Genomic DNA, 20,935 nt, shown 5'->3' on the forward strand with positions numbered 1-20,935 from the left:
GATTTTTAACTATGAATAAATGTGTAAATCCCACAGTGGAGGGCGCATCAAATCGTAAGGGTTTTCGGAAAATCGTTTTCGGTGGAAACTATTGTTTTTAGCAATTTAGTTTTTTGTCTCATTTTTTTTCCGTTAGTAGCTATATTATTTAGAAAAAGTTGAAGACTCTGTGAAACATTAGATAAGATTGTTTCCTTATTTATATCATACATTTTATAATTAGTAATATAGTTTAGAAAAAACTAGAGTCTCTGCGAGTGCTCAAAAAAATAGATTGGTGAGGGTATAACTATAATATATATCTAAGGAATTGGAATATGTCGTAATTATTGTAGCCGGAATTGTGATTTTTGGAATCCTTAACCATGAATAAATGTCTAAATCCCACAGTGGATGACGCATCAAATCGAAAGGGTTTTAGGGAAATCGTTTTCAGTGGAAACTATTGTTTTTAGCAATTTAATTTTTTATCTCCTATATTTTTTTTTCTGTAATTAGCTATATTATTTAGGAAAAGTTAGAGACTATGTGAAACTCTAGATGGGATTGTTTTTTTCGTAATTAGTTATAGTGTTTAGAAAAAGTTAGAGACTCTATGAAACTCTAGATGTGGTTGTTTTTTCGTAATTAGATATAGTTTATATAATATTTTTTTATAATTAGTAACAAAGTTTAAAAAAAAATGGAGTCTATTCGATTATTCCAAAAAATAGATTGGGGGATATAGCTAAGGATAAAGATAAATATTTGTTTCCTATTTTTTCTTAATTAGCCATGACACGTGGACACTCTAGAAGTGTTTCCTCAATTGAAGAGGCTAGAGCTATAATATATATATAAAGACTAGCTTTCGAACCCGTCCTATGAATGAGTATTGTTATATTAAATTATTCAAATAAATATTAGCAACTATATATACATAGCTATGAGATATGAAAATTATATTAACCACTCATTTAAATTTTTTGCACCACTCTCTCTAAAAAGGAAGCACTAAACATTGATAAATCCCATTGACTTATTTTTGTTGTTAGATTTAATAATTGAAGTTTTGTGAGAATGGCCAATATGGCGAAGATAATATTAAAGCTACTTGAATAGCAAAGCATTGCCAATAATAATAAAATAATTATGATAAACACTACTTAAAATGCAAAACTATATTTGTCGAGAAATTTATTCTCTCTACATATAATACAAACATGTTTTAGGGTTATTAGTTCAATGCATTTGCATCAAGTTTCTGATTTTCCATTAATTATTATTTAAGGTTAGTTCAATGTATAAATTACGTTGCATAAAGTTTTCAATTTCTCATTAATTATTATTTAAGGTTAGTTCAATGCAGTTGCATCGAATTTTCGATTTTCTGTTAATTATTATTTGAGGTTAGCTCAGTGCAATTGTATCCACTTTATGATTTCCCGTTAGTTATTCATTAAAGTTAATTTAGTACAGTTGTATCCAGTTTTCGATGTTTCGTTAATTAGTCTTTTAGATTAATTCATTGCATTTGCATCCAGGTTCCAATCTCCGTTAATTACTCTTTAAGGTTAGTTCAATACATCTGCATCCAGTTTCTGATTTCCCGTTAATTATTTTTTCTAGGTTAGTTCGATAGTTTACAGTTTATAGTTATTTATGTGTTGAGGTTAGTGCGATGAAGTTACATCCGGCTTCCGATTTCTAGTTAACTATTCTTTGAGGGTTTTTCAATGCAATTGCATCCAATTTCTGATTTCCTGTTAGTTAATATCTTATTTTAGTTTAATGCAGTTGTATCCAATTTCTTATTTTTCGTTAATTATTCTTTGAGGTTAGTTCAATGCAGTTAGATCCAATTTTCAATTTTATATTAATTGTTCTTTGAGGTTAGTTCAATGTATTTGCATAAAGTTTTCGATTTCCCGTTAATTATTTTTTTACGTTAGTTCAATGCAATTACATCAAATTTATAATTCCCCGTTAATTATTCATTTAGGTTAGTTCAGTATAGTTTCATCCATTTTTCAATGTTTTGTTAATTAGTCTTTGAGATTAGTTCATTGCATTTGTATCCGGTTTCGATTTTCCGTTAATAACTCTTTAAGGTTAGTTCAATACATCTACATCTAGTTTCTGATTATTTATGCTTTGAGGGTTAGTTCGATGCAATTACTTCTTTTTGCATGCAAGTATGGAGTATATTAAAGAATAAAGTTTTGTTACAGAGATATCAAGAGATTACATTAAGACTAGCTTAACAAAACCTGTAATATGTCCTAACTGGTGATTCCAATCTAGAAATAAAATCCAGTTTTGTAGTACTCCAAAGCACTTGATCCCTATCCAAAGTTGAGGCCTTCCTTGCTGCTGCAGCCGCTCCAAAGTTGGCTTCTCGACTTGTGTGAGTTAGCTTCCACCGCATAAGCTTAGATGTAACTCGTTTCCATCTGGACCTTAAATTCCAAGAGTTTGATGCAATTACATCCGGTTTCTTATTTCCCATTAACTATTCTTTGAGGTTATTTCAAAAGGCATTTGCATTGAGTTTCTGATTTCTCACCAATTATTTTATGAGATTAGTTCAATGCAGTTGCATTTGTTTTTTGATTTTTTGTTAATTATTTTTTGAGTTTAGTTCAATGCATTTGCATCCATTTTTTGGTTTCCCATTAATTATTATTTGAGGTTTATTTGATGTATTTGCATACCGTTTCCGATTTCCGTTCAGTATTTTTCAAGGATTTGCATCCAATTTCTAATTTTCCATTAGTTATTCTCTAACATTAGTTTAATGCAATTGCATCCAGTTTTCAATTTCTAGTTAATTAATTTTTAGTTTAGTTTATTGCATTTGCATAAAGTTTCCGATTTTCCATTAATTACTCTTTGAGCTCAGTTATGCATTTGAATCCAGTTTCCAATTTTCTTTTAATTATCCAATGTGGTGTGTAATATAATACCAACTTCTACTGATCCATCTATAGTGTCCTTGTAAACATGGCATAAAAAATAAATTATGCTTGATTTACTATGTTGGATCATCGAAGATTATCTAGTTCCCGATTTTCCATTAATTATTCTGTAAATTATTCATAACTTACTATGTGGAATCTTCAATGATTATCTACGAACGGGTGTTGCCATATTAATTATTCTAAAACACATTTGTAAATATGCATAACTATTATGTATTAATATTATATTGATCACTCATACAAAATTTCTTATAATGTGAAAATCTCACTCTCCATAAAAAAAAAACTCACTTTTGATAAAAACCCTTCGACTTCATTTTGTTGTTCATATATATATTGAAGCTACTTGAATAGCAAGAAGTTTCCAATAATATGGAAAGAGATAAGATAAACATCATTTTAAATGTAAAACTATACTTATCTAGACATTCCCACAACATATAACTCAACTATGTTTTGAGGTTAGTTCAATACATTTGCATCCAATTTCTGATTTTCCGTTATTTATATTTTGAGGTTAGTTCAATGCAGTTGCATCCAATTTTCGATTCCCATTATTTATTTTTTTAGGTTAGTTCATTTTGCAGTTGCATCCAGTTTCCGATTTTCTGTTAATTGTTCTTTGAGGTCAGTTCAATGCATTTGCATCCAGTTTATGATTTTTCGTTAATTATTTTGTGAGATTAGTTTAATACATTTGCATCCAGTTTATGATTTCTCGTTTATTATTTGATAAGGTTGCATTTGCATCTAGTTTTCGATTTCCCGTTAATTATTGTTTGGGGTTAGTTCAATAAATTTGCATCCAGTTTCTGATTTTCTGTTAATTATTTCTTGAGGTTAGTTCAATGCATTTGCATCTAGTTTATTTTTTAGATTAGTTCAGTGTAGTTGCATCCGATTTCTGATTTTCAGTTATTATTCTTTAAGTTAGTTTCACGCATTTGCATTATGTTTCAAATTTATAATTAATTTTTTGTTGAGGTTAGTTCAATGCAGTTGCATCCAATTTTTGATTTCCCATTAATTTAATCTTTGAGGGTTAGTTCAATGCATTTGCATCCAATTTCTAATTTCCCGACAATTATTTTTTTATGTTAGTTTGATGTATTTGCATCCAAGTTTTGATTTCTCGTTAATTATTCTTTGAGGTTAGTTTAATGTAGTTGTATCTATATTCCGATTTTCTATTAATTACTTTTTAAGATTAGTTTAATGCTTGCATTTGCATCCAGTTTCTAATTTATCATTAAATATTATTTGAGGTTAGTTCGATGCATTTGCATCCATTTTTCGGTTCCCCATTAATTGTTCTTTGACGTTAGTTTCATTCAGTATTATATATATTTTAAAATATTTGTCATTATTGCTTTGCCATTAATTTTTTTTTTTTTTTTTTTATATTATATATTTTGTGATAACGAGAAATTAGAAACTGGATGCAAATTTATTGAACTAACCTTAAACAATAATTAACGATAAATCTGAAACTAGATGCAAATGCAACTTTATCAAATAATAAACGAGAAATCGGAAACTGTATGCAAATGCATTAAACTAATCTCACAGAATAATTAACGGAAAATCAGAAACTGGATGCAGATGTATTGAGCTGACCTCAAAGAACAATTAATAAGGAATTGGAAATTGGATGCAAATGTATTGAACTAACTGCAAAAAATATTTAACGAAAAATCGGAAACTAGATGCAACCGCATTGAACTAACCTAAAAAAAAAATAACGGGATTCGAAAATTGGATTCAACTACATTGAACTAACATCAAAATATAAATAACGAAAAATCATAAACTGGATGCAAATACGCGCATTGAACTAACCTCAAAATATAGTTGGATTATATGTTGTGAGAATGTCTCGATAAGTATAGTTTTGCATTTAAAATTGTGTTTATCTTATCTCTTTCCGTATGATTGGTAACTCCTTGCTATTCAAGTAGCTTCAATATATATGAATTTCGTCTTATTAGGCAATCTCACAAAAGTTCAATCAAACTTTTATTATTAAACAACAAAATGAAGTTGAAGGGTTTTATCAAAGGTGAGTTTTTTTTTAATGGAGAGTGAGGTTTTCACATTATAAGATTGAAATTTGGATGAGTGATCAATATAATATTAATATATAATAGTTTTACATATTTGCAAATATTTTTTAGAATAATTAATATTACAACACTCGTTCGTAGATAATCTTTGCAGATTCCACATAGTGAGTCATGTATAATTTAAAGAATATAATTATCGAAAAATCGGAAACTGGATAATCTTTGATGATCCCACATAGTAAATCAAACATAATTTATTTTTTATGTCATATTTGCAAGGACACTACAGATGGATCAGTATAAGTTAGTGTTTCACCCCTCACACTATTACAACTACAGTTCGCTATATCCCCAACACTATTCTTATTACAACACTATTCACTCTCTCTTCTTTTGGGTCGCCTCCCTTTTTCTTAGGTCTCCTCTATTGGAATAATGAATCCTCCTCCTTTTCTCTCTCCCCCTCTTTGTCTTTATATCCTTCCTTCTCTCAATCCTAGCCTTCCACCTGTTTATCCATCTCGCGACCTTCTTCTTTCCACGTGTAGGATTTCTGTACCGCGACAGATGCCCCCTCTCGATCCTGTGAACCGCGGCTGTGTACCTTATGCTAACCTGGGTGCATCCGTCCGCTGATTTCCAGGGTCCCTTATCCTACCATCACAGATGCCCCCTCTCGAGTCCACGATCATCCCACGATCGGGGGGTCGAGAGTCCAGTTTGTTCTATCATCTGGTCGCGGCCTTCCACCTCCCTTGCACCGCTGGATTCACGCGCCCCCCACGTGCCTGTGGCCTGCGTCCCTTCGATTCTCGTGTGCCCACTCGTCATCCCCTGGCTGGTTCTTTTTGCTGTCTCATCGATTTCAGCTCCTCTCAGATTACGTTTTTACCCTTCCCTCTTATAAAAGCCAGCTCGATTCTCTTTCTTTCTCATTTAGTCTCTTAGGGGCTATTTGTTTTTTTTTTTGGGTTAAGTTATAAGAGGGTCTTATAAGACCATGTGTTATAAGAGGGTCTTATAAGATGGTCTTATAAAGTGGTTTGTTTTTTATTTTAAGTTCCTCTTATAAGCACTTGTAAAAATAGAAAAAACAAATACATGACATCTTATAGATGGTTATTTGACAAATATAACCCTACTTTACATCACATTTAACTTGAATATATTAATTTGAAACAAATGTATAGTTTGATTTTCGGTTTCAAATCAATTTTGATAATTAGAATATCGATTTTAGGAAACTACCTTAATTGGCGGTGGTGGTGGTAGTGGAGATGATGATATTGGTTTTAATAGCATGGTGATGGTGGTAGTAGTAGAAGTGGTGGATGTCTTAATAGCACGGTGGTGGTGGTGATAGTCTTAATAGTACGGTGTTGGTGGTAGTGGAGGTGATGATATTGGTCTTAATAGTACGGTGGTAGTGATGGTGGTGGTGGTAGTGGTGGTTTTAATAGCACAGCAGTGGTGGTGGTGGTAGTCGATGGTGGCTAGGGTAATAGAGTTATTTGGAAAATAAGATAATGAAAAAGGAAGAAGAGAAAAATGAGGCTAGGGGTATATGGACGGGGGTGTTTGAGTAATTTTTCAAGTTATAAGACTTATAGAATTGAAGTAGATCCAATTTTGGTACTTATAGAATTGGAGCCTCTTATAAGACATTTATAGTAGAATGTCTCTTATAAGAGGCAAAAAACAAACCAAAAAAATGTCCAAAATCACTGGGCCACATCTTATAAGAGGTTATAAGACCTCAAGGGGCAAAAACAAATGGCCCCTTACTCTCCTCTAAATTTATTCTCACCACCACTCACCCCCCTCTCCTCTTTTGGCTACTCCGATAAAGCGTGCGGTTGTTCTTTGTGATTTTCTTATGACCAAGCTCCTATACCAGCTGCTCTCCCCCCTTCCTCAGGTTGGTCTTCTTCTCTTATTATTTCCCTTTACTTGCTATTTTGCATATTTCCCCTTTGAACTAAAGATTTCCCCATCTCCAACCTGTCGTGACGGTGTGTCTTCTTCTTTAAATTCTTCCCCAAATGTCGGATTCCAGATCCGACGCCTCTTCCTCCTCCCCTTCCCGCGGCGTTGCCCCTCCCCCTTTCCTTGATCCGACCAAGGCTCCATCCACTTTCGGGCAACCCTTTGCCCTTCCGCCGCCTCCCCCACGCAGCAGTAGACCTAATGTCACACCTCGAATTTCGACAAAATGCGGAAAAACATTATTTGTTCCCAACTCTTCGATCTTCGAGGTGTGACGCACTCTCAACTCCCAAAAACCCATAAACAGTTTAAATATGCTGATACTTAAAAACCAATAAAATTTTTTAACTTAAACAAAAGTCCTCTTCATTACAAAACAATTTACAAATGAAAATGCAAATAACCTTATCTTAACTGAAAATCTATATCACCTCAAAGGAAAACAAAGCCTATCTTGAAATGCGACGCTAATGCAAACCACAAGCAGCAACCAATCTTCTTCAACACTAAACTTGTCAAGACTTATCAACTATGTTCATTTAATGAACACACCCGATAAGCAAACATGCAAATCGGGTCAGCATTATAAAAATGCTGGTGTGAGGAGCCCTACAATACAAATCATACTAATACATATATGTACCCAATAAATAAGGCAGTTAGTTTCTCCACCGAGGCGCCTTAACTTCCAACGACTAATACAACATCCTTAAGTATCATAATTAAGGCAGGTAGTTCCTCCACCGAGGCGCCTTAGCTTCCAAATTTCCAATAATAAAACAATCATATCGAAATGTATATACCACATATAAGGCAGTTAGTTCCTCCACTGAGGCGCCTTAACTTCCCACTAACCACACAACAAACCATACGCATAATAAATAAGGCATGTAGTCCCTCCATCGAGGCGCCTTAGGTTTTAACTAAACAAATAACCAACCAAGCATATTATATTCGTACCGCATTTCATGCTCAATTACAGAGTGGGTCGTCTCTGCCCAAGTAATTAGTTTGACCCACATTTCTGCAAAACCATATACAATCATCTATCTAAATATATATCATTAAACAACATATTACCATAATTATATTAATTAAGGCTTTCTTTGTGTGTCCCTAAAATCACGTCGTATCTATGTCTTACCTAGTTTCCCCGGGCTACCCGCTTTCCCGCTTCCCACCGAACATGTACATCCACATGCCTCCCCTTACATAATGAACCACTCCGTATGCGTAACTACCTCGGCGGGATGCCGCGACACCGGGTAACCCTCACACCTAAAGCTATTATGTAAGTAATCGCCATTATTCGGCATAAAATATCGCGGCCTCGTTCTAATTTTTAACGGAATAATCAAGCCACTATTCAGCTACGATTGCCCAACACATGGGTCAATCAACATCTCAGATATATACACCCTACACAAGGGGCCAATCAATCATATATATACCACACAGTGGCAAAATCACATGAGTTGTGGTAGTCGGGTTCTAGGATTTTTTATGTATGTAATTTATTCAGTGTCATACATTTATGACTCATAATAATTTCCACTATATCACGCAAGGGTCAAATACCTTATTGCACTAAGCCACAATATTTAGAAATATCTCAATTATATCTCATAACCACTTTCATTCTTTCACGCGTGCCAATATATTATTATTGCACTACGCCACACACTCCGTGGGAAATATCCACAAATACTCTACTACCTCCTAGTAGCATCTCACAGATAAAATAATGGAGCGTTTATACATTTATTTCTCCAAAACTATTGCATTTAATATATATATCCCAACATATCATATAATGTCACAATTGCTTCAAACGTATCGCATAACATTTTTATAGCGTTTTAGGAATATTATATCTCCTAAAGTTTCTATCTCGTCACATGTCAAAATATACACAATATCAATGTCAAATCATTCTTAGATAATGACAACCAAATTTATACAAGCTTCAACAATATTTTAACATTTGATTTGTCCATACAATTTACAACATAAAATGTAGCACAATTAAACAATCCATAGTCCACAATCAAATCCCAAAAATCTAAAGTCCATGAATCTAAGTCCGTATGTAGTTTAATACTCATAAAAACATATATATCAAATTCTTATTACTAGAATTCCCCTCTAGTTACATGCCAATATTTATATGTTTTACATACTACTTACGTCAAATCTTAATTAGATAATGACAAACAAGGTTATACAAAGTTCGACAATCTTTTATTACTACATTTGTCCATATTCTTAAACATGTAAAAAAACTGGAAAAAGTCAACATTCCACAGTCAACGGTCAAAGTCAACGGTCAAAGTCAAAGTCAACACGTCATGGTCAAAGTCAACACATCATGGTCGAAGTCAAACTGTCATTTTCATGTTCAACAGGTTCAGGGTTGTAGCCATGGTTCATGGCTAAGGGCAAAGGTGCATGGCTCATGGGCTCATGACTAAAGTAACAATTCGGACCCAACTAGCCGAGCCTAAACCCCAAACCTTAGAACCCAAAAGTCTACATGTTGAAAGACCCATTTGAATCTCTATTTTTAAGTCCTCTGGACTGGCCCCAAGCAATATTAGAAACTGGCCCAAAAACTAATTGGAAAAGGCCCAAACAAAACAAACTAAAATCGGGCCCAAAAACCAACTAAGGCCCCAAAAACTGAAATTAGATTTCGGCCCAACCAAAACTAAAACATTTCGGCCCAAGCCCAAACCGACCTACTGTTCATCTTCTCCAATAGTTCTCTCCTCCACCACCACCAAAATCGACCACCACAATCTCCACACACCACCCAAAAATAACCAACCGAAATTGGTTAGGGGGAAAAACCCCACAACATTAACAAAACCGAAACCCTCAAATCATTCAATCCATATATTCTTCAAAACTAGATCTAGAATAATTTCGACCTCCATTAATGGTTCTTCAAGCTTTTAACAGCCCCTATTCGACCGCCCTCACCCACTCAAACACACCCCCTCACAACCAAACCTTTGGAGTGTAATCAACACCCAAACCGAACCTCCAGGCTCACAACTGTCGACGCCATTAACGTCTCCGTCCAAGCTCCAACAGAACTCCAACAACCCACCAAATCAAACCTCAATAGCCAAACCTACAACCCTTACTCCCCCCAACATCAAACAACCAAATCAAAACCACAAAGAAGAGGTCAAACAAAATGGCAGGTTGTTCTCTCCATCTTGGGCTCGGGACGCCATTAACAGGCCCAAACCAGGTTCGACAGTTCCAAATCTCAAATTTCAAAGTTCGAGTTTTAACAACACAACAGTTTTCAAAAGAGTTTTAACAACAGATAGGACGCCGCATAATAAACAGTAAAAATTGAGTGAAAACATGGGACAGTAAACTGTTTCTGTATATGGTGAAGTAGAAAAACTAACTACTCACCTGTATTAACAGCTCCTACGGATTCCTCCGAGTCCGAGTCGTCGCGCTCCAACGCTCGAGCAAACCAGCCGCCTCCATTTTTATTATTTTTTATTCTCTAAAAACCCTACTCTCTAGAACAATGTGATTATATACTTGGGTTTGAAACCCAAGCCCAACACGGACTCGGGCCCAGAAACCAGGCCCACATATCCAAATCCCATCCAACCAATATTAAATAAATAATTAAATTAATTAATTAATCAATAAATATGTATTTTAAATACGGGCGTTACACCTAACTTAGAGGCTATTAAGGTGGCTTACGGTATACTTGCTGATGTCATATTAGAGCACGTGCCTGACCTAACTTACTTTCCTCACTTGGTCCCTTACAAACCGGGGTGTCTCGTGGCCACGATAGGGTAGATTGTTGCCGGCCTCCACTTACCCCTCACCCGTCTTGACATCGAGGTGTGTAACCATTTTAACATCCCCCCTTGCCAAGGCATTGGCAACTTCTGGAGGGTTATATGTATGCCGCGAACCATTACAACCACTCTGGAATCCCCAAGATAACGGTTCGCGACATGACCGCCACTTTTATATCAAAAAGAGCACAAAGGATGTCAGCGTGGGGTACCATTCTTTCTGTGTCCGCCCTAGAAAACAACATTTTGTCCTTCGTGTCACCTCATCAGACAAGGTGTGGCACCATTATCCACTGTACATCTCCGGAAACTTCCTATCCGCGGATCTTCCTTCCGAACTGAACCTTACTCATCTGGCTTTCTTTCCCAGTGGTGAGTACCCCTTTTATTTATCCTTCCATGTGTATGTTCCCTGGTTCCTCATCTGATCTTGCAACTCTTTTCTACAAGTTGGCGACCGGATTCGAAGTCGCGACCCTACGACCACATCTCCTCCACAATTTTCCAGAAGCTCCACGCTCTTGGACCCTCTCAATCCGCGGTTCTTGGAATTGATCCTACCACAGCCACTCCACTACTGTCAGACCCCCAATTGAAGGTTATTGGAGGGTACAGTGCCCCCTTTTTTCGTCCCCCTCCACCCAAGGAGCGAAAGCCGCGGAACTCCCCGTCTCCCAGAAAAAGACACCACCCCAAGAAATCTCCATACCGCCCAGTACTTACCCGCCGTCCCCCACCTCACTCTTCCAACTCCCCCTCCCACTCCCCAGCCCAACCCTCTTACCAATCCCTAACCACTTGGGAAGATCAATAACTATCCCCTCATTCTCCCTCTGCAACTTCCCCCCACTCCGACATGGGTGCTAACAAGTTTAAAGCTATTTGACAAATGACTTCGGATGAAGATGCCATCGGTTGCCCCCACCATCGCCACTCGCCATCTCCTCAGACGGGCTTTAAGCGCCCCGGACATCTCAGATCGATGAGAATCCCGCCAATATGTCTACTTCCCTACCCCCCCCATTTAATAGCGGCCGGGAAGGAGGCGGCTCGATCCGCAAAGGGGTCCGACCGGCCCTCGCTTTCTTACCCGCCTTCAAGGTCGAAATCGCACCATCAATATCAATGATTCGACCTTAGACTGCAGTGGCTTCTTCCCTGTTCTATGGGTCTCATCTTCCCAAGGATCTTGCGTATGCTGAAGGGGGCTCCTTTGACAATCACAGAACTTCGTTCTATACTAGCTGGGAGAAGGTACCCTTTTCCTCGCACTAGGTATCTTTCCTCTTCTTTTCTAAATAACCTGACTCTTGTTCTCTCTTTCAGATGAGCTTGGATATCTCATACATGATCCGCGTGGCCTCTTTGGCGCTAGATCCAGAGTTGAACAGCTGGATAAAGAAGTCGCCCGTCTTGAACAGCTGAATGGGGTCGCGGAACTAGATAAGCTCAGAGCCCAGGACGAGCTTAAGTCTGCTGAAGCCTCCCATCTGGCTTATATGGATAAGGTTAATGACCGCTTGAGTCATCAGCGCGAAACCCTATTATCACAGCACAATGCAGCCATCTCATCATCTCTCCCAGAAGCACCAGGAAGATACAGCGGCCCTACTCAAACAGCACGAGTCCGACATGGATGAGCTCCAGGATCACTTTTGGGCACAGGCTGACAAGAGGGTGGCTAAAAAGGTCAAGGTGGAGTACGACAGGCTTATCAAAGAAGGCCGCCTCATTCTGGAAGCACCTGTCTCTACCCCTGGGTCTGAGGTCGCGATGGCGCCCATGGAACCCGCTTCCGAGGTAGCTGAGGTAGCTAACTTAGTGGTAGGGGCCATTGACGTGGCTGCAGATGCTGTGATTGAGGAGACCGCTGATGCAGTGATTTGTGAAGATGTTTAGATGTCCCTTGTTTTGAAAGTAGTTTTGTTATGCCCTTTCTTGGTTCTATTTGTCGCTGTTTTTGCCACACTTGTTATGCTACATTTTGTTTTATTTCCCCTCCTGATGGTGGAGGAGGATTGATTGACTCCTTTTGCTTGTGATGGTTGTGTTATTTACTTTGCGCTATATGTTTTCGTCTATGCTTTATCTATTTATGGGCTCAATAGCAGTGAAACTCATGCTTACACCTTTACCTCTCCTACTGGAAGCAACTCGATTTGCCTTCCCTCCCTTGACTTAGTGATTTGATTGCCTTTGCCTATGCCAGGGCACATCATTTTCTCCTCACTCAGGTAGGGTCCGCGGCAGGTGGAAACCCCCTCGCCTCCACTTGCCTAGGACCTCATATCCACCATGGGCAACTCATTTTGCCCCGGCTCGTATGGGACCTCATACCCACCATGGGGCAACTGAATTTGCCCCAGTTGAGCTCGGACCTCTCGTTCGTGAAGGGCTCCTCCCCTCCATTTCCTTCACTCTGAAGGTCAAGCAAAGTTCATGCAACAATGTCCATCCCAAAAGTGTTATGGTTTTATATATATACAAATAACTCATGCTTTCTCAACAATCTTACATTCCACGGTCTCTCCACCATTTTTCCTTCCAGGGTTTGTAACCTGTAGGTGTCTGTCCCTCTAATATCAACCACAATGTAGGGTCCCTCTCAAGTTGGACCCAATTTCCCCTCGCTCACTTTCTTTGTGATGGTGGTCACTCGCAAAGCACCCGGTCTCCTACCTTCAATCTCCTCAATCTCACCCTCTTGTTGTACTGCTTTTGGAGGCGGCGATGATACTCTTCCAGTCTTATGCGCGCAGTGTCTCTTCTCTCTTCAGCCAAATTCATGTCCCTGAACAGGATGCCCCAGTTTAACCCATCCTCGACAGCCCGGGTTTGAGTGGTCGCCGCCACCATTTCTGACGGTATCACGGCCTCTACGCCATACGCTAATGAAAAGAGAGTCTCCTTGGTAGTGGTCCGCGGTGTAGTTCGATAAGCCCACAACACATGGTTTAATTCGTCGGCCTAGGCCCCTTTCTTGTCTTCTAGTTTCCTCTTGAGATTGTTAAGTATGGTTTTGTTGGAGGACTCAGCCCGTCCATTGCCCTCAGGGTTGTACGGGGCCGAGAACCCCTGCTTAAAATGATAGGCTTGCAAAAAGTTCTTCACCTTCGATCCCGTGAACTGGGTTCCATTGTCCGTGATAATAGCATAGGGCAGCCCGAACCAATATATAATGTTTTCCCACAAGAATTTGACCACTTGCACCTCCTTCACCTGTTGCAGCGGCACGGCCTCAATCCACTTTGTAAAGTAGTCGATCGGTTGCGGCCAACATGAATCTCCTTTTACCACTGGCCATGGGCAGCGGTCCCACTATATCGAGGGCCCACATCGCGAACGTCCATGGACTAGACACGTTGTGTAGCGGCTCTGCTGGGGCAAATATCAGTGGAGAAAACCTCTGGAATTTCTCACATTTTTTGGAAAACTCCACAGCGTCTCTTTTCATGTGAGGCCAAAAGTATCATTGCGTTAACAGTCTGTGTACTGTTGTCCTACCCGCTGAATGGCTCCCACAATCTCTCCCGTGTAGCTCCCCGAGCACCTCTTGCGCCAGCCTCGGTCCCAAACATTTCAGTAAAGGCCTGTTGAAATTCCTTATGTACAATTCCCCTCCTATTAGCGTGTACCTCCGGGATGCCTGTTCCAGTCTTCGTTTCTCTCTTGGGTCAATCACCTCACACCCCGACAAGAACTGCTTAAAAGGCTCCATCCAACCTTCGTCCTCCTCCGCGGTATTCAATATCTCCGGAGGCTCCTCGGTACTCGGTCTGCCCAATTTCCTCACCTCGATGGTCCTCTCCTCGGATCCTGGCATGGCTGCAGCCACATAGGCCAGAGCATCTTCGCGGGTGATTCTCCCCTCGGTTCAAGTGAACGAATCGGATCTGTGTGAATTTCGCCGCCCACCTGCGCAAGATTCCCAAATACTTTGCCATTATAGGGCATCTTGCCGTGAACCCTCCATTTGCTTGGTATACTACTAGATTTGAGTCGGAGTAAATGGTAAGTTCCTTCACGCCCAAGCTCTCAGCCATCCTCATGCTCGCAATCACTACCTCATATTCTGCCTCGTTATTTGAAGTTGCGAATCCCAACTTCATTGTTTGTTCTAGTCTATTGTTATCCGGTGTAACCAGCACCACGCCTATTCCGCTGCCTGCATCCGTTGCTGATCCATTTGTGAATACTCTCCAACCATTCCTCTCATTCCATGGGTTCAAGCGACCCAGTTCCTCTTCTCGCTCAAGCTCCAAAACCATCTCCTCCCCCCAAGTGGGATCCTCCGCAGGGAACTCCGCCAAAAGCTCTGCCACTGCCTGAGCTTTTTCTGCTATTCTAATATGATATTGGATCTCATATGAACTCAACATCACGACCCAGTTAAGCATTCTTCCTGACTTCTCCACTCTCAGAGCTTGTTTAAGGGGCAAATTCGTCGCCACGATCACTGCGTGAGCTTCGAAATACGGCTTCAGCTTCAGGGCTGAGAATATCAAGGCAAGAGCATACTTCTCCACTTGGCTGTATCTAGTCTCCGCGTCTAACAAAGTCTTACTCTGGAAGTACACTAGTTTTTCCATTTTATCCACAACGCGAACGAGGACCGAGCTGATAGCATACTCCGTGACCCCCAGATACAAATATAGCTTTTCTCCTAATTCGGGCCGCGATAATAAAGGTGCTTCCCCCAGATACCTTTTTAACTCTTGAAATGCTCTTTCACACTCCGCTGTCCATGCGAAATATGTGGTATTCCTTAGCAGCCTATACAGCAACCTACACTTGTCGGATGATTTTGAAATGAATCTGTTAAGGGCCACGACTCTTCCAGCCCGCTGCACCTCCTTCACCGTCTGAGGCGATGGCATCTCCACCAATAACCTTATATGTTCGGGGTTTGCCTCTATTCCCCGCTGTGTCACAATATACCCCAAAAAATTTCCCGTGGTGACTCCGAAGGTGCACTTCTCTGGGTTGAGTTTCAAATTGTAGGCTCGCAGTATCCTCAATGTTTCCCTCAAGCCCTCCAAATGCTCTGCCTCTGACATGCTTTTCTCCACCATGTCGTCTATGTATATCTCAATTCCCTTTCGAATCTTACTTTCGAACATTTTCTCCCCCAACCATTGGAAAGTGGCTCCCGCATTTTTTAACCCAAACGACATTCTTGTATAGCAGTAAGTACCCCCTTCCACCACGAAGGACGTATTTTGCTGATCAGGTCCATACATTGCAACCTGGTTGTATCCCATAGATGCATCTATAAATGAGAACATTCTAAACCCCACCGTTATGTCCACCAACTCATCTACTCGCAGCATAGGATAACTGTCCTTGGGACACTCTAAGTTTACGTCCGTGAAGTCAACACACATTCGTACCTTGCCATTTTTCTTTGGGACCGCGACTGTATTGGATAGCCAGTCTGTGAACTCCACCTCCCTTATGATCCCCACTCCCTTCAGCCTAGCAACCTCCTCCCGAATCTCTTCCGCGTACTTAGGTCTCACTCCTCTCATCTTCTGTCTTACTGGTTTTGCATCCTCCCTCATATGCAGTCGGTGATATGCAAAATCAGGGTCCAACCCGGTGATATCCTCTATCCCCCATGCAAACACATCTCTATTCTCCTACAAGCACTGTACCAACTTACTTTTCCACTCCTCCATCAGATTAGACCCTACTGATGTAAACTTCTCTTCTTCGCCCTCTCCCAGATTCACTACCTCTATTTCATCCAAAATTTTTGGACCCACCGTGGCTTCCTCCGCCCCTTCCACTGCCCCGCACTGTAATTGCTATGCTTGCCTTTTCCTGGGGTTCGTTGGTTCGCCTCCAAGTTCACGGACCATCCTTTTAACTGTGTCCTGGTGACTGTTCTTGGATGCCACCTGATCTCCGTGGACCTCGTACATTCCTGTCGGGGTGGGGAATCGAATAACTTGATAATAGGTTGAAGGCAGCGCTTTCATCTCGTGTATCCATCTCCTTCCTAGGATCGCGTTGTATTGGGAGTTGGAATCGACCACAATAAATCTTGAGAACACCATCACAGGCCTTATCGTCATTGGCAATAGAAGCTCTCCCATAGGCTCCGTGACGCTCCCATTAAATCCATACAAGCTTGATCGCGGCAGCTTTAGTTGCCCCGGATCAATCCTCATCTCCTCTAACGCTCCCCTAAACAGCAAGTCCACCGCACTGCCACAATCAATCAGTGCCCTTTTGACCATGTAATTACCCATCGCCACTGTAATGACCAACGCATCTTCATGTGGAGTATCGACGGCTCGGAGATCTGCCCTAGAGAATGTAATCTTGTCTTCCCCGCTCATTGCCTCTACACTGTATCGCTGTCCTCTGGGCGACTCGTTGACCTGCTGAATACTTGCAGTCCTCCTTACCTTATCTCTGTGGGCGTTGTGACTCAAAACTTCTCCACTGAAAATAACATTTATGGTTCCCAATATTCTCCCTGGAGCTGGCACCGGCTCCCCATTTAGGGGTTCTGCTTTAAATTCCCTCATCATTCCTTTCTCTATCAACCTCTGGACCAACCATTTCAATGCATAACAATCATTAGTTTCATGATTGTGCACCTGGTGGTACTCGCAATACGACTTATTTGGCATTTCGGCAGGGACGGTTTGCGGACCCTAGTACCCTTGCACATTTTTTATTAACGGCAGTATCTCACTCAATGGCCTTTTTAAAGGTGCATGTTCCAGCTCGCAGTATGGCTTCCTCTCCCTTTGTTCTCTTCGCACTACTTCTCTACTCTTTTTCGGACGCGATGACTGACCGTAATACCGCTCGTTGCCTTTATCCCCCGCCTCTGTCTTTCTGCGGTCCCCCCCTTTCTCTACCGATGACACTGCCTTGGCTCCCCTATTAGAATCCTTCTGCATGGTGTCCTCATATCTAATATACTTCTCTACCCACATATATAACTAGTGCAAGGTCACAATCTCATTCTTTGCAACGGACTGATGGACCCCCGTTCCAGGTTGCAGACCTCTTTTGAACGCTATCACTACCGTCCTTTCATCCAAATTCTCCACCTTTAATGTCTCGGCCTTGAATCGGCACATATACTCCCTGACAGACTCCGCGAACCTTTGTCTAACATTGAACAAGGCCGCGATGTCCACAACCTGCCTCTTCTGATGTATAAAGTGATCCACAAACGCCTGTTCCAACTCTTGGAAATTAGTTATGCTCTTTGAAGGCAACCGATAATACCAGTTCGAAGCTCCCCCCTTCAGGTTGACCGGGAACATCATACACCGCAGACCATCGTACCTCACCTCTTGCCAAAGAGGCATATGTTGCCTGAAGTGATGAATGTGATATGCTGGGTCTCCTGTTCCATCGTATCTTTCAAATCTTGGCTGATTGAAACGTTTTGATACCTCTGAAGTCCATATCGCATCTGCCAACGGGTTACGATTCAGCCCTGCCACCACCTGACTGGCCACACCCATTTGAGTCTTTGTCTGTTGAAGATTTGCCTCCCGGTCATTGTTTATCATTTCCTGGACTTGCTCCATTGTTAACCCGGTTACTGGGTTCTCCACCAGAGTTGGTCCAGGTCCCTCCTCGTCCTCCGCTTTCTCGCTCTCCGACTCCTCACTTATCTCTTCCCCGATCTCTTCCTCCACCCTTTCTCTTTCTCTTCTTAACTCCTCATTTTCCTCCCTCAGCCTCTCAATCTCTTCTAGCATCAGCCGTGTTTCTTCTACTGCTCAGCCCTCCTCTCGATCTTCTCCTTCCTCCATCGCTGCTTCCGGCATCTGTTCTTGAACCCTTACCTTCCTTGGTATACCCACTGTCTTCTTTGGTGCCATTTCTATACTCTTTTCCCCACAGACGGCGCCAAATGTTTCACCCCTCACACTATTACAACTACAGTTCGCTATATCCCCAACACTATTCTTACAACAACACTATTCACTCCTCTCTTCTTTTGGGTCGCCTCCCTTTTTCTTAGGTCTCCTCTCTTGGAATAATGAATCCTTATCCTTTTCTCTCTCCTTCTCTTTGTCTTTATATCCTTCCTTCTCTCAATCCTAGCCTTCCACCTGTCCATCCATCTCGCGACCTTTTTCTTTCCACGTGTAGGGTTTCCGTACTGCGACAAATGCCCCCTCTCGATCCTGTGAACCACGGCTGTGTACCTTATGCTAACCTGGGTGCATCCGTCGCTGATTTCCAGGGTCCCTTATCCTACCACCACAGTTGGTATTACACACTACATTGGATAATTAAAAGGAAATCGAAAACCGGATTCAAATATATAACTGAGCTCAAAGAGTAATTAATGGCAAATCGAAACTTTATGCAAATGCAATAAACTAAACTCAAAAAGTAATTAACTAGAAATCGGAAACTGGATGCAATTGCATTAAACTAACGTTAAAGAATAACTAATGAAAATTTAGAAATTGGGTGCAGATCCTTGAAAAATATTTAACGAAAAATCGTAAACGGTATGCAAATACATCAAACAACCCTCAAATAATAATTAATGAGAAACCAGAAACTAGATGCAAATGCATTGAACTAAACTCAAAAAATAATTAACATAAAATCAAAAACCGAATGCAACTGCATTGAACTAACCTCATAGAATAATTGGTGAAAAATCAGAAACTAAATGCAAATATGCATTGAAATAACCTCAAAGAATAGTTAACGAAAAATCAGAAACTGGATGTAATTGCATCGAACTAACCTCAAAGCATAAATAATCAGAAACTAGATGCAGATGTATTGAACTAACCTTAAAGAGTTATTAACGGAAAATCGGAAATTGGATGCAAGCAATGAACTAATCTCAAAGACTAATTAATGAAACATTGAAAAATGGATAAAACTGCACTAAACTAACCTAAATGAATAATTAACAGGAAATTATAAATTTGATGTAACTGCATTGAACTAACCTTAAAAAATAATTAACAGGAAATCGGAAACTTGATCCAAATGTATTGAACTAACCTCAAAGAACAATTAACTTAAAATCGGAAATTGGATGCAACTGCATTGAACTAACCTCAAAGAATAATTAACGAAAAATCAGAAATTGGATACAACTGCATTAAACTAAAATTAGAGATTAACTACCGGGAAATCAGAAATTGGATACAAATGCATTGAAATAACCTCAAAGAATAGTTAACTGGAAATCAGAAGCCAGATGTAACTGCATCGCACTGACCTCAAAGCATAAATAACTAGAAATTATAAACTATCAAACTAACCTAGAAAAACAATTAACGAGAAATCAGAAACTAGATGCAGATGTATTAAAATAATCTCAAAGAGTAATTAACGGGAGATTGGAACCTGGATGCAAATGTATTGAACTAATCTCAAAGACTAATTAACGAAACATCGAAAACTGGATGCAACTGTACTGAATTAACCTTAATGAATAACTAACGGGAAATTATAAAGTGGATGCAATTGCAATGAACTAACTTCAAATAATAATTAACGGGAAATCGGAAACTTGATGCAACTGCATTGAATTAACCTCAAAGAATAATTAATGAGAAATTGGAAACTGAATGCAATGTACTATATGAACTAACCTCAAAGAATAATTAATGGAAAATCATAAATTTGATGCAAATGCATTGAACTAATAACCCTAAAACACGCTTGTATTATATGTAGAGGGAATAAATGTCTCGACACATATAGTTTTGCATTTTAAGTAGTGTTTATCATAATTTTTTTTATTATGATTAAGAATGTCATGCTATTCAAGTAGCTTCAATATTATCTTCGTCACATTGGGCATTCTCACAAAACTTCAATCAAACTTCTATTATTGGGCATTCTCACAAAACTTCAATCAAACTTCAATTATTAAACCTAACAACAAAAAGAAGTTGATGAGTTTTATTAAGGTTTGGTGCTTCATTTTTATAGAGAGTGGTGCAAGAAATTTGAATGACAGATTAATATAATTTTCATATCTCATAGTTATGCATAGTTGGTAATATTTTTTACAATAATTTAATATAACGGCACCCGTTCGTAGGACGGGTTCGAAAGCTAGTTATTT

At 39.8% G+C, this 20,935-nt stretch overlaps 1 protein-coding gene across 1 annotated transcript; it reads right to left on the bottom strand.

Moving 5' to 3' along the window:
* Positions 1-16,658: 16,658 nt before the first annotated feature.
* On the bottom strand, positions 16,659-17,492 carry LOC147491072 (uncharacterized). Its single transcript, XM_086567178.1, has one exon. It carries the CDS (start codon positions 17,490-17,492, stop codon positions 16,659-16,661), a length of 834 nt encoding a protein of 277 aa, XP_086423304.1.
* Between the last annotated feature and the right edge of the window lie 3,443 nt (positions 17,493-20,935).

Source organism: Coptis chinensis, chromosome 6 (assembly GCF_015680905.1).
Source record: "Coptis chinensis isolate HL-2020 chromosome 6, ASM1568090v1, whole genome shotgun sequence".
In the NCBI taxonomy this organism is placed as follows: Eukaryota; Viridiplantae; Streptophyta; class Magnoliopsida; order Ranunculales; family Ranunculaceae; genus Coptis; species Coptis chinensis.